At 36.9% G+C, this 18,038-nt stretch overlaps 1 protein-coding gene across 2 annotated transcripts in view; it reads right to left on the bottom strand.

The window, feature by feature from the left end:
• Positions 1–18,038, bottom strand: part of LOC110456047 (nucleoprotein TPR-like) — a 56,874-nt gene that overhangs the window by 15,513 nt on the left and 23,323 nt on the right. For both annotated transcript variants that reach the window (XM_021506571.1, XM_021506572.1), the window contains 23 exons: positions 17,657–17,797; positions 17,360–17,470; positions 16,514–16,583; positions 15,236–15,322; positions 14,713–14,807; positions 14,200–14,242; positions 13,661–13,758; positions 12,650–12,784; positions 11,423–11,497; positions 10,415–10,492; positions 7,574–7,684; positions 6,645–6,754; positions 6,317–6,464; positions 5,668–5,805; positions 4,653–4,837; positions 4,292–4,354; positions 3,636–3,677; positions 3,291–3,332; positions 2,468–2,509; positions 2,058–2,136; positions 1,345–1,599; positions 706–925; positions 65–240 (listed from right to left, as the gene is read on the bottom strand). In XM_021506571.1, coding sequence (XP_021362246.1) covers positions 65–240; positions 706–925; positions 1,345–1,599; positions 2,058–2,136; positions 2,468–2,509; positions 3,291–3,332; positions 3,636–3,677; positions 4,292–4,354; positions 4,653–4,837; positions 5,668–5,805; positions 6,317–6,464; positions 6,645–6,754; positions 7,574–7,684; positions 10,415–10,492; positions 11,423–11,497; positions 12,650–12,784; positions 13,661–13,758; positions 14,200–14,242; positions 14,713–14,807; positions 15,236–15,322; positions 16,514–16,583; positions 17,360–17,470; positions 17,657–17,797 — 2,544 coding nt within the window. The remainder of the gene's footprint in view (positions 1–64; positions 241–705; positions 926–1,344; positions 1,600–2,057; positions 2,137–2,467; positions 2,510–3,290; positions 3,333–3,635; positions 3,678–4,291; positions 4,355–4,652; positions 4,838–5,667; positions 5,806–6,316; positions 6,465–6,644; positions 6,755–7,573; positions 7,685–10,414; positions 10,493–11,422; positions 11,498–12,649; positions 12,785–13,660; positions 13,759–14,199; positions 14,243–14,712; positions 14,808–15,235; positions 15,323–16,513; positions 16,584–17,359; positions 17,471–17,656; positions 17,798–18,038) is intronic.

Raw genomic sequence — 18,038 nt, forward strand, 5'->3', positions numbered from 1 at the left:
CGGTGGCGATGGACAGCCACCCTGCCTGACCAGTCCATTTGGTCAGTGGGAGTGGGGGACTAACCTTGGTCTGTAGCTCGGTGTTTTCCTCCTGGGCTCTCTGTAACACAGTTTGTACCTCAGACACATTGTTAATGGCAGAATCCTTTGTAGCTCGGGTTTCTGCCAGTTCTTTCTCCATTTTGGACAGTTTCTCTTCCACCTCTGATCGTACTGCCAACACTCTCTGCTCTACATCACCTAAGTGTTTGAAATCAAGGTCTGACATCAGCAGCGGCAAATTTTGCTACAACACAGCTGAACCAGACTAGTGAGACAAGTTTATGACCTGCCAACACCCGTGGTCTCTGTTGATAACTTTGTTTTGTATGATTTCAAAGCTTGAAAAATGGGATACTTAAAACAATCAATTACAAGAATAAGGGATCTAAATCATGTCTTTCACTGAACTTACTTAACTATTTTTTATTTAATAACTTACCATAGAAATCATAAATATATGCAAACAAGTTTTTTCTAATAATCAAAAAGAATGATGATAAAATTTGAAAGCTGCAGCCATAGAGAATGTTTTATGATTGTGATGATTATCTGCGATGACTTCAGACATGAAGATATTTTACGATAATGACACTCTGAAACAGTTGCAGACAAAGACGTTGTATAAAACCTGTACTGTAACAGTAGTTGAAAAAGACAACACACCTTTCATTTTTTCTGACACGGACATCTTCTGTTTTTCAGACATGGACAGTTTCTGTTTCAGATCGTTCATTTCTGTAGTGACTTTTTCAATCTGTTCATTCTGCGAGCCAATCTTTTTCTTTGCAGCTTGTAAGACGTTTCGTGATTGGTTGAGTTTTTTTTCATATTCAGCATTTTCTTCCCTGACCTTGGAACTTTCCTCTTTACTCTGTGTCAGCTCCTGAAATTATAATGCTTAACTGGTTAACAGTGTCAGCTTCTGAAGTTATAATGCTTAACTGGTAAACAGTGTCAGCTCCTGAAAATAATCATTCTTAACTGGTTAACAGTGTCAGCTCCTCGTTAGCTTTACGGTTAAACCTTTCAATTTCCCCCCTCTTCTTTTCTACTCCAGTTCCCCCTCCCCCTCCAACTAGCTACTGATTCTGGCAAACATATTCTCTTTGAACACAATTTCTAAGGCAAACATTTACTCATGTAACATTTGCTTATCTGACAAAGAATTTCCTCATCAGCATCAAACTCATATGTATTTCACATTTGTATATCTGACAAGGAATTTCAAATGACACTGCATTACATTTGATCTTTTCATCATTGATGAATTTGAAGATCTTTTTCAGGAGATGATATACAGACCTGTTGTAGTTTTAAGGACTGTTCCTTGGTAGTGTTGGACTCGGTCGTCGTCTGCTCCAATCTCTGTTTGAGTTCGTCTCTCTCCTTCTCTGCGGCGCTGAGCTTCTCCTGGATGGGAGCCACGGCCTGTTCAATGACCTCTGTGCTTGGTGGAGCAGGTTCTTTACTCTGAGCTGCCTGTTGGGCCTGGAAGTCGTCCAGCTCTTTCCGTACGGCCTCCGCCTGCTCCTTATACTTTCGTCCGATCTTCTTCAGCTGTAAAGGAAATTTTTATCAGATCATTCTTAACTCTACTTTTCATCAGTACATTTTCACATTGCAAATTAAAAGTCACTAGACCTTAACAGAACATAAACAAGTAATTGTTAACATAAGGATCCAGTGATCATGAGTGAGCTGAGCAATGCTAAGAAGCAATATTACAGTGAGAGTAAGAACTACATGGCCCTGGACCAGTTGTGTCCATTTAACCTGACTAGGGAAGGAGACAAACAAACATAGTAAGAACTACGAGGCCCTGGACCAGTTGTGTCCATTTAACCTGACTAGGGAAGGTGACAAAAAACCAAAGTAAGAACTACGAGGCCCTGGTCCAGTTGTGTCCATTAAACCTGACTAGGGAAGGTGACAAACTAAGAACTACGAGGCCATTAAACCTGACTAGGGAAAGAGACACACTAACATCCTGTTATGATTACAGAGAAGTTTCTTACCTGGTTTATTGTTTTTGTCTTTTCTTCACTGTCGTTGTCCTTTGTTACACATTCAGCCACTTTGCCTGCAATTTCCTTCCTGTTTTATGTTTAAATAAAAGTCAAAAATCATGAAACAGGAATATAGTGATGATACCCATTAGAAAGACTTTTTTGAAATCAAATAAGAGTTACTGATTTGAAGAACAAATGTGTTTCCTCAAGCAACGAAACCTCATAAAAAAAGTCATATGAACAAACCACAGGTTACCGATACAAGTTTAATTTTGGCATGGAATATGGACCGATCTATATTTCCACAGTCCCCACGTTACACAGGAGAAATACTTGTTTATATAAAATAACTGGAAACCAACCCTGTGAACTATACATGCATAGGTGATAAAATATTAAACAGCTGTTTTACTCACTGGAATTTTTCTGTTTCCTGCTTGCTTGCATTTAGTTCTCTCCTGTAAAATGAAACATAACACATGTATAGTCTGTCGACATGGTCAGAAGTTGTTGACAACATTTTTCAGAAAGAGAGTTGAACGAGTAAAATCTGATCCCAGTTGTGCATTGCATGCTCAGTCAAATTAACAAGATCATAAACTGTAGTTACGATTTCTTCAGGACATTACGGTCCTTAAGGATCCCTGTCCCACTGCGCTGTATTTTTTGTTTCTTTATACAGTAACTTCCCCTTAACTTCTGTTTAGATGTACATGGAACTAGAGAAAATGTTGGGTCAGGACACTTCCATTGACCTGGTAGCTTTTTATACCCAGCGAGACCCATACTCGTTACCAAGCAAGGACAAACTAAAATGTCGGCACTCCCTAAGAAACGATAGTCAGAATAGATCGGGAAGATCTCAAAACAAGATTTTTTTTTTTTTTAAATCTCAATTGAAAGCTTTTTAACTTGCACTGTCAGCTTTAAGATGTCCTTGTTCACCAAATCTGGTTACTCCAGGTGAAAAAGTATAGAAGATATGCCCGGACAAACATTTTCAAAAGTTAAGGTCAATTCATTGGTCACAGTGAGGTCATAGTGACCTAATTTGAATGCACTCTGCACTCCACGTTCCCAAGATGTCCTTGTACATCAAATCTGGTTACTACAGGTGAGATAGTATAGAAGATATGTCCCTACAAACTTCTCCCACAGAAGTATACATCCTAAGGAAACCTTATGTACAGTTTAAAATATTTCAAATTCTTGTGAAAATCTCTTTATAAAGAAACTTACTGTATTTTTTCTATTTCTTGTTTGCTGGCACCTGATTCTCTCCTGAAGTATAAAACCATGTTCTAATTTTTAACCACATAGAAGTTAAATCATTAAATAAATTATCACTATTTACCTCCTCCAAATCCTGTATTTAACGAACTTACATTTGGATATCTTTGAAATTTAAATTTTACTTACCGTTACATTTTCTTCAATGGGATAATTATATAAGCTCTATCTCAATTCAGATACTTTAATAGAAGATTCAATTTATGTCTATCACAATGACTATGTACAAAGAAAAATCCTGTACTCTACTTTAAAATTTATCAAACCTTTATAATTTTAACTTGGGTGACTTACTGTGCCATAGTCAGACTGTTTGTTAATCGGGAGACTTCAGCTCTACAAGAGAATTCAGTGAAAACATTAAATTCCAATGAAATAGATGTCCCAGTTACTGTGAAATCAGATATTTTCATGGGGCCCAATTTTAGTGGTTTCCCAGTAAAACACCATTTGTGGATTATGAGTACCAACTCATATGAAGGATTGCTTTATGTCAAACTTACATTAATTTGGTGGACCTATGAAATCAATGAAATTACAAACTAACGAAAATTAGTGATTTCAGTCTATATATTTCTAATGCATAGTTCTGACAGAGTAAATGTTGAATATGAATAGTAAATATAAAATATACTGCTGGGTATAATTGTCTTATAATACCCCGTTCACACATAGACGCCTCTTTTACTACAATGGAAAAGGGGTGAAAAGTGTGGCCAATCGTGGCCAACTGTAGTCCAAAATTTCCCAAATTTCTGGATTTTTACAGCGATAATACCCGATTAGAGAAGGTATTAAACACTAAACAATAAGAACATCAGCTGTAAATTATCCCATTTGATAAAAGAAGCCATACAAAGTTATAAATGGGGTCTGTAAGCTCAGCCACTGTGTGTAACACTGTATAGTTTAAAGAATGTGAAGGCCCCGACATCCTCTGAATGTCTAACCTTGTTCTATGATTCTCCTCCGTCAATCTGATCACGTCCTTCCTGATGTTTTCCTTCTCCAAGCTGCAAAAGTGAATACAAACAAGATGTAATAACCAAGATATTAGACTCTTTTCATAAGTATGTTACTTACAGTCTGACAATAATACTATATGGTACATTTTATATGTATTTCACTAAAGGCGACCGTGTCAGAGGGATTGTTAAGTGGAATTCCGAGGAATTCACACAGAGAGGGGCTGACAGAAAGACGTGGTGCAATCCTATATTGCCCTCTGGTTTCACTGTTAGAGAGTAAATCATTTAGTACTTTAGGTTTGACCTAACCTATACATCATACTGGTGATATATAAATACATACATCAATTTCCTGTGCTCCTCGGGATCTGTCCTGTTGGCCTGTTCTATGAGGTGGTTTGTGCGGGACTTCCATCTCTCGACTTCATTCCTCAGGGCATCTCTCTCGGCCCCAATGGCATCACGATGGGATTGAGAGTCTCTCACACTGGACTGTAAGGGGTCGATGCTCTGCTCCAGGGTCGCCACCTGAACAATAGGGCAGTTTTATCACTAATGTAACAGAAAGGACAGTAAATTTATTTACAAGCTAAAACCCCATTATAATGTAACTGAACTGTCACTGTATTAGTAGAAACCCTTTCTCAACAAATCTGGTCATACGTATCCTACAGGATTAGTATAAGATCCTTTATTACAACATGAATGCTGAACTTTTCAACACTGTAGTATTACGGATTGAATTTTTTATTTTTGCTTGCCTAGGTCAATCACCATGGTAATGATAGCATATTCTAACACAAGATGCTTGAGTGACGATAAAGATATGAGTGACCTTGACCTTAACACCATGAAAAACCAACTTCTTTGAGGTACTCTCATACTTCACCTTTGTATATGAAGTTCAATTCAAATCCATTAGTAAAATGAAACTACTAGAGTGATGATATGTTAGTACACAAGTATAAATGGAACACTTTATCTCCCAAACGACTTTTTTTTTTCATCCAGCTGAACCTATAAAGAAAATGACAGGCTCGGATCTGAACCGAGGCTTAACCTCAAGAATATTCAGCACGAGTATATATATCGAGGGGTCCAGACATGCCTGACAGAAATTACATATTCCAAAGACATATTATGCTTGAATTATTGTTATTTATTTGTCACAAACCCTGAAACTGCAATTTTTTTTAGCTCTGTCTACATTTTGTTTCAAGTACATTTGTTTATCGCGGAACATTCTTTGCCACCGGTGCACCTGCACCATTTCAACTCGGATACGCGAATGAGACCCAGTATGTCCTTTCCAGACCAATCTCCTGACCACACCAGTGTTTGCCTCCATTACACCCTACCTTAGCCTCCAGGGTCTGGACCTGCTGCTCCGATTTCGTTTTCTCGTCCCTCAGCAGACGGTTACTGTCTGTGAGGAGGTTCAGATTCTCCACCTTCCTCATCAGCTCAGCGTGCTGGGCTGCTGTCTGTAGATTAGTCTGAAACCAAAAACCTCAGATCTCTGTAAGTGCCAAACATACAATGTTTAGTGTATATAGATATATATAAAACTTACATGATCATATCCATTCTCTTATTAATGTGTTGATATATAAAAAAAAAAATATATAAATGCATGTTAATTCTAAAGAAAATTGTTGATATCAAAAAATACAAATATAAAAAAAAAGCATGTTAGATCTGAAGAAAATTGTTGACATAAAAAAAAGCATTTTAAATTAGAATATTTTTTTATTATTAGTTTGATTTTTCAGTCCTTTAAAAAAAAAAAGGAAAACAAACATACATAACATACTGTAGCTAAAAAATAAGGAACAATTATAAGGTAAACATTTTTTTAGTTTTTGGATTATATCACATAGATGATACATTGATGATTAAAGACTGAAATATGTAACTTCTAGGTACTACATTTATTTCCAGAAAATGTTAGACTGAGATTTCGAAAGGAAGTATGTAGTTAGTACATGTTGCTCCTGCAGCACTCACCTGTGAGTGTTCCCGCTCCTCACGCATTGCATCGTTGGCCTCCTCCAGGGAGCGCTGTACTCGCTCCAGCTGCTGACGCACAGTTTTTGACTCGGACTGTACAATCTCCAGCTTTGTTTCTGCAATCTCTTTCTCACGACGTAAAAATCTGTGAAAAAAGTGACAAACGTTCAAAATAGCAGTTTTATATATCATTTATTTGGAAATAAGTAATTTCAATGGCCAGATTTCTTAATACTTCTTTCTGCAGTATACCATACAGTAATGTGGGAATCAGACGGTGTATTTCAGCACTGTATCTAGTACAGGTTGTAATTTGAGTACTCACTTCACCACTTCGAGGAGTTGTTCCGATGACTTGGCCGTGTCCTCAGGACTTGTTGAAAATGATTCATTACGAGTGACAGCCTGTTGGACAGCCACAACATCCAGACTCATCTGAACAAAAGACAAACAAATATCTAAAACAAGTACCACAATGATGTCAATGTCATATTTAGAGTACTTGCCCTTAGGCAATTTTATAAACATTTCTACAAACCTAACCTATATTTACCTAATTTTTGCTAGTTTTTACACAATATCTACTGGCTAGTAGATCTGTCAAACCCTGGATAATGATCAATAACTATCTCTTAAAGTGATTGACTTTAATGGAATTCTGGTACCCTACTCTGGAGAAAAACTATACATTGTCTTATGGAGTGTGTAATGACACACATACCCTGCCATAATTAGATCCTTAAGATCAAATCTGATGCAAAAGTGATATACTATATGACACTATAAGCTTTTATTCTTTTGATGATTTTGTCAAAACAAAGTTTAACTTTCGCCTTTTTCGTCCTTCATAATGAGGACAAATTTACCACAACATTGAAAATAAGTACACAACATGCTATACATAGGAATAACTTGTTAAGAGAGAAATGAACACTGTGCCAAAATTGGATCTACCACTGAAGGATAAAAACTTGACTGGGCGAAGGTTTCCTGGTATACAGAAAATTGGGCCACGGTGGCCAAGTGGTTAAGGCGTCTGACATTCTGCTACCACTAGCCCTCCACCACTGGGTCGCGGGTCCGAGGCCTACGTGGGACAGTCCCCCAGGTAATAGCCGTAAGTTGGTGTTTTTTCTCCGGAAACTCCGACTTTCCTCCACCACTAACCTGGCCCGTCCTTAAATGAACATACCTGTTAATAGGACGAAGACCACAAACAAACCTAACCACATATCTAAAACATAAAATGCATACCTTCTCTATCTGCTGGTGTAGAAGATTGTTTTGTTGAGAGAAATCTTGGATCCTCTTCTGCAGACGCACACACTCCGTTTTGAGTGTTTTCTCCTGCTCTTGCCAAGACCCCTGTTAATACAAATATTTTTGAACATGATAATAAAGTGGTTTTCTATCAAACCGTCGAAATAAAAACCTGGCCTCTTCTCACTATCCTCAAGTTATTGTCCTCTGAAACATCAATGTTTCTTCTAAACATAATTAAGTGGTTTTCTATCAAACTAGAAAAATAAAAATCTAGCCAGTTCTAGGGCTGTCATTGATGAGAAAATTGTATCATTACCTTGATGGCAAATAATATTGATATATCGATATAATGACCAGCCATCTTTGAGTCATGATTGGAGTCCATGGTTTAATGTTCATTCAAATTAATTGTAAGTATATGCAATCATTTCCATTTTCAATTTTAACAATCTATATTTAAGTACACGAAATTTTCATACAACTTATTTGTCTAAATAGTAATATATTTTTATATATATTCCAAAAAATATGTCATGATAATTTTTTATACAGACCAATATCGATATGCTAAAATTGTATCAATATCATATCAAACTATTTTTTATCGATGTTATAACGATATTTAATCCATCAATGACAGCCCTGGCCTGTTCTCATTATCCTTTAAAGACTATATCAGTATGGTCGTCTAAAACTTCAATGACAGCCCTGGCCTGGTCTCATTATCCTTTAAAGACTATATCAGTATGGTCGCCTAAAACATCAATGACAGCCCTGGCCTGTTCTCATTATACTTTAAAGACTATATCAGTATGGTCGTCTAAAACATCAATGAAAGCCCTAGCCTGTTCTCATTATCCTTTAAAGACTATATCAGTATGGTCGCCTAAAACATCAATGACAGCCCTGGCCTGTTCTCATTATACTTTAACGACAATAACAGTATGGTCGTCTAAAACATCAATGACAGCCCCGGCCTGTTCTCATTATCCTTTAAAGACTATATCATTATGGTCGTCTAAAACATCAATGACAGCCCTGGACTGTTCTCATTATCCTTTAAAGACTATATCAGTATGGTCTTCTAAAACATCAATGACAGCCCTGGCCTGTTCTCATTATACTTTAACGACAATAACAGTATGGTCGTCTAAAACATCAATGACAGCCCTGGCCTGTTCTCATTATACTTTAACGACAATAACAGTATGGTCGTCTAAAACATCAATGACAGCCCCGGCCTGTTCTCATTATCCTTTAAAGACTATATCATTATGGTCGTCTAAAACATCAATGACAGCCCTGGCCTGTTCTCATTATACTTTAACGACAATATCAGTATAGTCGTCTAAAACATCAATGACAGCCCTGGCCTGTTTTCATTATCCTTTAAAGACTATATCAGTATGGTCGTCTAAAACTTCAATGACAGCCCTGGCCTGGTCTCATTATCCTTTAAAGACTATATCAGTATGGTCGTCTAAAACATCAATGACAGCCCTAGCCTGTTCTCATTATCCTTTAAAGACTATATCAGTATGGTCTTCTAAAACATCAATGACAGCCCTGGCCTGTTCTCATTATACTTTAACGACAATATCAGTATAGTCGTCTAAAACATCAATGACAGCCCTGGCCTGTTTTCATTATCCTTTAAAGACTATATCAGTATGGTCGTCTAAAACATCAATGGTTTATTTTATAACATACGCAGCATTACAATCAACATATTTCATGGACCGCAACACGTTGTTACAGATATGTAAATGCATTTGGAACACCCTAGTTATATCTTAAGGATCCCAGTGCCACTGCACTGAGTTTTTTTCCTATATACAGTATCCTCCCCTTAACCTTCGTTTAAATAGAACTGTACTACAGTTGCTCTAGGGTACTTCCATTGACTAGGTAGCTCAATTAGTTAGAGCAATGGTATAACAATCTTTGGTCCAGGGTTCAAACCCCGGGGCTAGCCCTGTATAACACTCTGTGGTCCAGGGTTCAAACCCCGGGGCTAGCCCTGTATAACACTCTGTGGTCCAGGGTTCAAACCCCGGGCCAGCCCTGTAAAACACTCTGTGGTCCAGGGTTCAAACCCCGGGCCAGCCCTGTATACCACTCTGAGGTCCAGGGTTCAAACCCCGGGCCAGCCCTGCTGACATTTTACCCTCAGAACACTGTTGTTGATCATATTTTGTTTATTTCATCTTTATTATTTCTCATAAAAGTTCCGCAAGGTGTGGCTTTCTTTTAAGAAATGATTAATTTAAAGCCATGACCATGCCGAAAAAAACGGTTTCCAGTACTGAGTTACGGTTTCTGGCAGTGGTACAGGGATTCATATGTAACATTGTAATCAAACACCTCTGTAATCAGATACCCATGTAACCTGACACCCATGTAATCAGATACCTCTGTAATCAGATACCTCTGTAATCAGACACCTCTGTAATCATACACCTCTGTAATCAGACACCCATGTAACCAGACACCCATGTAACCAGACACCCATGGTACCAGACACCTCTGTAATCAGATACCATCGTAACTTGACACCTCTGTTATCAGACATTTCTGTATCAGCTATTGTGTGCTTAGCGAGGTACATTTACCTCAAGGACATGGGTATGATATTTATTTTTAAGGTGAACTCTTATTCACTGATGGCTTATAGCTACTCACAAAATAAATCATGCAGTAAACTTTTAAAGCAGTATAAACCAAGCAATTGAAAATACCCAGTCCCAGGCCTAGAGAGGAAGAGCTTTTAAATGTCACAAAGTCAGGATCGATCTATCACCTGATCTTGTTTAAGTCTGTCATTTGTCATACCTTGGATTCCTCGAGTATCTTTTCTGCTTTGATACGGCACTCCTGTTCTGTAGCTAACTTTTCATTATGTTCGTCCATCTGAAAAAATCATATGATCTTAAACACAAAGACAAATACTTCAGTATCTTAGCTACTGACATAAATCAGAATAATACAATCACACACAATCCTATTACTGGGGAATACAATAACACAGCATGTCATACTTCAATTATTACATTGGTGTACGGGCTATTCCATGATTTATCGTATGGGGGAGGTGGGAGGCACCTTTATTAATATATTATATGGGGGAGGTGGGAGGCACCTTTATTAATATATTATATGGGGAGGTGAGAGGAACCTGCACTAATGTATTATGGGTTAAAACCAGATCTGCCTATACTATCATTCTTTATCCTAAATCAATTTTAAGACTTTAAGTATGATGGGGTCTCGGAAAAAGTGCCTCTCACCCCTCCCGTATGGTTAATTCTCAAACAGCCCTAATAACTTTCGTCCCTGTTTTGTAAAGTTTGATTTATATATTAGACCTCTATTGATGATCTTCACTGTGGAGATAATAGTTTGGGTAATCTGTAATATACCAACTGTCTCGATCACCTTACCATTATAGGGACTGTTTTAATAGTTTAGTATCCCTACACATTAGAATTGGATGAATGAGGTGGTCTCCGAAACATCTGGGGCCAGTACTTGGTTTAGGTTGATCTTCTCGAAGGTATTGGAAAGAGATCTTTGTATAAGGGCTGTTAAACTATTAATCATTTGGGAAAAGTTAGTGCTATGTTTCAAATAAAACTTAAGCATGCCCGATTTTCTTGTAAAACTTGAACTCAGTGAATCCAGGAATAGAACCACAACAGATTATGGCAGCTGCAAACACACCTGTTTCTTGATTTTATGGTTAACATGTGTACATGTCCATGAGATTTTGTATTTAATACTTGTCAATTTATATACCAAACCAATGACTGAACAAGACACAAAATATAAAACCTTCCCTACCTGTTTTTTAATGATTGTAAGGGCCTCCACGTCAGCAGCGTGTAGTATCAGTTCTCTCTGGTATTTATCCTGGACCTGGAAATCAACCAATTCTCCCGAGGTTAGGTAGACATGATGATGAACATGATGATTAATATATAATCCTGTATACTTCTCATTACAGACTTTCATTATAAACTATTTGGTTTGGTTTAGTTGGTTTAACGTCCTATCAACAGCTAAGGTCATTAAATGAAGTGTCTCCATGTGTGTTGTGTATGTGTGTATGTGTGTTGTGTATGTGTGTTGTGTATGTGTGTTGGGTATGTGTGTATGTGTATGTGTGTTGTGTATGTGTATTGTGTATGTGTGTTGTGTATGTGTGTATGTATGTTGTGTATGTGTGTATTGTGTATGTGTATGTGTGTTGTGTATTGTGTATATGTGTGTTGTGTATATGTGTTGTGTATGTGTGTTGTGTATGTGTGTATTGTGTATGTGTATGTGTGTTGTGTATTGTGTATATGTGTTTTGTGTATGTGTTGTGTGTATGTGTGTTGTGTATGTGTCTTGTGTATGTGTGTTGTATATGTGTGTTGTATATGTGTGTAGTGTATGTGTGTTGTGTATGTGTGTTGTGTATGTGTGTTGTGTATGTGTGTATGTGTGTGGATATGTGTGTTGTGTATGTGTGTATGTGTTTATGTGTGTTTTGTATGTGTGACGGAGGCAGTGTATGTTGGGAATGGTGTGCTTGCCTCCTTGTAATAGCATGGATCTGATACCGGCCTCATAGTGCTATCTCTCTGAAACACCATACCAAAGGCACCCAGCACAGCATTCCCCCCGGTCACATCATACTGACAACGGGTGAACCAGTTGTTGGCATTACCCCAAATACTGAATGTGAAGCAGGGACTAACAACTACCATTTTTGAGAACTTTGTTATGTCCTGGCCAGAGGACAGAACCCATTGCCTTCCTCACCTGGGCAGACGCTCAACATTAAAACCAGAAGTGAGGTGTTATATCAACTATCAAAGTGCCACAAACTGCTAGATGATTACCAAACTGCTGTGTGAGAAATAACAATCAAATAAACTATGTTGTAAATATGGAAACTCATTGTCCTCCTTCCTTGTCAGGGTCATAATTATATTAAAAACAAAATGTTCATTTCACATTTCTGATAGTAATCAATTTCAACGTAATTTTCATAAACAACCATGGGAAGCATTAACAACCAACCTCCGAGGCCAGGTTTGTTTGTGAGCGGTTTTCCTGGATTGCCTTCGCCTCCTTGGCGATAGCCTCCTCTCGTCGTTGAACAGCTTCCTGTAGCTCGTTTTGTAAGCACGCCAACTGCTTCCTCAAATCGGCATTCTACACAAAAATCAAGTTCACATCAACAATTACCATTTACCCACTTATGACTTTACATGTCAGCTCAACTAGGAACATATCTGGAGAAACCAATTTTATTATCCACCCGTAGTTAAATATATGAACTGAATATACTTTCTGATAATTAAATTATAAAATTAATGTTGTGCACACTAATTACTCTAATTGGGAATTTATGTATAGTTTTCCTTTTTTCACCTCAACTATTAACTGCATTGAGTTGACAGCAGAGGATTTTTGTAAGTCCTACAGTCAGAATAAAAATCTGTGTATCTCTGTATAGAATTTAATACATTGTAATAAGAAATGTTTTAAATGTTTTCCATCTGGACAAAACTACAATCAAAAGGCAAGAGTTTGATATTTTGATATAGTTTGTGAAATGAAATGATCCCACTTTCACAGCCAATCAGAGGAGAATGTGCTCGTAACTCCAGGACAAATAGACAGTTACTTCCTCAGTGTACAGTTACTGACCATCTCCGGTCAATACCAATGACTTCCTTGGGATTATTGTCCAGAGTGCCACTGTCCAGAAAGTCAGTACGACTAAGGATGTGTTCACTACCTGAACATCAAGAAATTAGTACCAATCCTCAAGCTAGACCAGTCTATTCATTTAAAGGTCATCAACCAAAATTTGATAAAATTTACCTCAACTTCGGAAAGAAGTGACCTGTTTTTAATGAGAAACAGTTTATTTTTAGAAAGACTCTTCAAAAGTAATTCTGTATACATGGCCATGGATAGATGAAGATTTCAGTAGACATGCTCATAACCATATTGTCTATTTTTTACTTAGATCCAAGATTACTGATTCCTAAGGAGATGAGTAGTCCGTTTACAACAACTAACCAGTTTGTGGCTCTCCTCTGATACCCTGATGTTCTCGTTGAGTAGATCTTGATGCTCTTTCTCCAAATCTTCTGTCCTTTTCTCTGCATGTTTCTTAGCTGTAATGAGAAAGTAAAGGAAACTCAACAGAATTCCTTGAAGTTGTAGTGGAGTTTTCACACATGAACAGACGTAGCAAAAGCTAAGATAACTGAAGTCCAGCTAAATACTAAGGATAATTTTCAACAAACATTTGACTTGTCTAGTCTTCAATCTCGGCAAAGAAAATAAATTCCGTTTACAACAACACATTTGTGATAGTGACATTACAATATCAATATTGATAATCAGAAAAAATGTTTGTAAAACATACACAGACTCCTGTTTTGATAGGCAAGGAGGAAAACACAAAGTATTACCAAAGATATGGAACTAAATGCAAATTCTAACCGGTCGGTGAAGTGGAAAATACAGATCACACTGACCTATATTTAATAAATTTCTGTAGCACTCTTCATGCTAACCCAAATGATATCCTTTATTAAAGAAGTTTTACAAACCTTCAAGCATTTCTTCAAACTTCTGCTCGAACTGGTTATTTGCCTGGAAAACAATTCAATCAAGCTCATGAATATAAACGCAAGAACAAAGCTTTGTTGGTAAGCTGATGATAAACATGTTACACTCGTGTCAGGCTGGGTAGAATAAACATGTTTAAAATGACATTAAGAAGTCATCAGGTTAACACCATGTGTCGATGAATGCTATAACAACGACCTCGAGTAAGTTTATACAAAGGCTGCTTCAACATGGACCTTGGTTGTCATCGTTAATTATATTTTATTGAACCAATTTGCACAAAACATATTTCAAATATCTAACAATCAATTTGAATCATTATATAGTCGATATGAAGAACAAAGCTAACATCTTTTATTTTATTTTATTTTTCCATTTTTCTTTCTCTTTATAAGATACACGTTCTTCTTTATTTGAACCTTTTCAGGTTCCTTGGTGTTGTTATCACTTTTTGGACAAATAAATAAAAGCCCTGATGACTGAAAATATTTTACCATTGACTGTTCATCCATGGTCTTCTGGAGTCCGTCGGCGATGGCTTTGTAATTTGTCACATGATCCTGGGATTTGCTGAGTTGATCCCGAAGAGCTGAAAAAGATAAAAATACAAACTTCAAATTCATGGAAATCCCCCTAAACATCAAAGGCTGGTTTTCTGTGCAATCAGTTTGACTACATTTTGATACCAGGTTTCTAATAAATTACAAACCTGAAAGATACACAATGAATACATGTAACATCAAATGATTTTCATTTTTTGGCAAATTTGGTGAAAAGGAACATTACGCATATGAATTGATTTCAACATCATCACGATAATTTTAATCAGTATGATACAGTAACATATTGATAAGTGTTTGAAATGTTCCTGTTGAACTAGAAGCAATCTTTAATTTTGTAGTTATGTTAAAAATGTTAAACAGGGAAAATAATACAAAATATCTGGAAAAATCAAGGTTATTTTACCAAGAGAAATCATAAAAATATTCTAGCATGCACAATAAATGAGATACGTACTGCTGACATTATGCTGAGACTGCTCCAGTTGAGATTGGAGGTCCTTCACTTCTTCGTTCACAGCCTCAGCGTTCAAGCTAACAGAGTCTATCAACACAAATATACACCAGTGACATCATGTTTTCATACACTTAACCAAAAGTTTAAGGATGCATCATTTTTTAGTTATCCATAGCTGTCCACCCTCCCTCATTAGGAGGGAGATTCCCTCATTTTGACACAAATTTATCAATCTCCCTCAAAACTCCCTCATTCAAGTCCAAACTCACACAAACTCAAAATCTACATCCTGTGGTCAAATGATCTCTTAGTTAGTGCAGGGTATGTGTGTAATGATCATATCAGGAGTGTCTGAATCATATAAATGCTTTTCGGAGTTATTTCGATTCATTAAAAGGGAAAGCAGTTTCAGTCACATTACACACTTTCTCCCTCATTGTAAATATGGAATGAGGGAGATCTCAGAGGTTGACACCTAATAGTTAACCAATGATATATCCTGAACATAGACAATTCTGAAGTGGCAAATGTTATCATCAAATTCTTCAGAAAGCAGTAACCTTTATTTGGATGCAACTACCCCGGACCAAACTCGGGGATTATAATTTCACGTATGTAATCATTAGGGGAACAAATAGCCTATGTTATTATATACATCTTCAATGAAATTCCACAGTTTGGAATTCTGTCATATCCGAGTGTCTCTTTATACACGATGTACGTATCAAACGTGACCCGATGATCGACTGGTCCCTTTGTTAAGCTCTAGTCATAGCTTGTTAAAGGTACCAGTGCTGAATGCGACGCCTTTAACATGTACATTGTTTGTGTATAAAGTAACACTTTGATAGGAAATTTGTTATTTCTTTATCCGTCTGCTTGGATTACGAAAGAAATTTCCATTAATACATTTTTTTCCCCAATTGTTCAAAGTTTATTCATAGTTTTTCTTGGATTTTATTTTTGCAATTGTGAAAAAGTTCCCATAACAAGTAATATCCAAATTGATTTATTCTTATTTTTCCCCATAATTTTCCAAGGATTGCAGAGCAAAATCTTATCAATATCAAAGCAAGCTGGTATATACTTTCTTTGTGGACTGCAAAGGACCATTGTGCACCATTAATACTATTAATTATAGTGATAGGTGATCCAAAGTATACCAATAATAATTTACGCACTCTTAACCCTTTAACCCTGTAGACCATAATGAACTCATCCAGATTAATACATGGGAGAGTCCACTAAAGTTGCATAGGGGTGAATATACAATCTCACCCGTGACTGTTGTTGACGTGTTGGCGAGTCTCATTTCTGCCGTTGCTAACTTTGCCTCGGCTGCTTCCAACTGTAATATAGATGACACACTTCATTTAAACAGACAACAACAATCATAAATACAACATCTGGCCCTTTGACGTATCCTGTGATAAACAAAGGCACTTTGAACGAAATGTAGGCTAAATGATGCACAGTTTCGAAGTTTTGTTACAAACCAGCTGAACCTAAAAAGAAAACAACAGGCTCAGACCTGCACCGAGGCTCATCTCAGGATAATCGGCACATGTATATCAAGGGGTCCCGACATGCCTGACTGAAACTTAAATACTGACTGTTGGCAGTTTGCATGATTTATTTATAAAACAAGGTTGATTCACTGTGGATATTTTAGGATATGTTATACAATTCAGTGGACTGGTGAAAGAATGTCATATTATTCTTGAACATTCTTATATATTTGTAACAAAACCTACATTTCATTACAAGTGCCTTCGTTTATCACGAAAAATTCCTCCACCACCTGAACAGTTTCAACCGGGATACACGAATGCCACCCTGTTGGAATTTTCTTTCCTTTATCTAAATTTGCTACACATATTCATTTCTCCACTTGGTTTTTATTTTCTGTTACAAGAAAAATATGATATTTTTACCATAATTTGCTCTGAGATATCTATGTCATTACTTCAAACAGCGTTTAAACATTCAAAACACTTTTTTTAACAAACTAGAATATGAATGCTATCAAATTCTCCAGACATCTCTACCACCCAAATGTCCCATTCATCTACTTTTAAATAACTCTTGTATCATTTAGAACAGGTGATGAACGTTTAGACTGACCTTGTTCTTCGAGTCCTCAATTTCTTGCTGTACACCGCGGAGATGTTTTTTGTCCACCTCATGATTTTCCAGCTCTTGTTCCAACTGACTGCGGATTTCCTTGATTTGACTCTGACACAAACAAATAAATTCATTCATGAAAACTGTTCCAGACAAATGTGTACCACTTCATCTTACTAAACAATTGATTTCTCTATTTGTTTTGATTACCAAGGTATACGAAAATTCAAAAGTAACAGGTTGAATTTTAGTTTTCAGTTAAATTATTTCAATCAAAAGCACTTTTTCTTCACTCACCTCAAAGATGGTTGTAATCGTCTTCTGCTCATCCTGGGCTGAGTGGAGTTTCCTGGTCAAGTTATTGTTTTCCATCTCCAGGGCGTCAATCTTGTTGGTGTATCTGTTCCTCGTCTCCGACTCAGAACGTTCTATATTATTCTGCAATGGCAAAGAGCATTATCAAGTATGACCCGGCACTGTGCATTACTTTGATGGCTTTTACTAAGTAAGACTAATCTCTGTGCATTACTTTGATGGCTTTTACTAAGTAAGGCTAAGCTCTGTGTATTACTTTGATGGCTCTTACTAAGCAAGATTAAGCTCTAGATCTGTGCCTTACTTTGATGCCTTTTACTTAGTAAGACTAAGCTCTGTGCATTACTTTGATGGCTTTTACTAA

Source organism: Mizuhopecten yessoensis, unplaced genomic scaffold, assembly GCF_002113885.1.
Source record: "Mizuhopecten yessoensis strain PY_sf001 unplaced genomic scaffold, ASM211388v2 scaffold8479, whole genome shotgun sequence".
Lineage (NCBI taxonomy): Eukaryota > Metazoa > Mollusca > Bivalvia > Pectinida > Pectinidae > Mizuhopecten > Mizuhopecten yessoensis.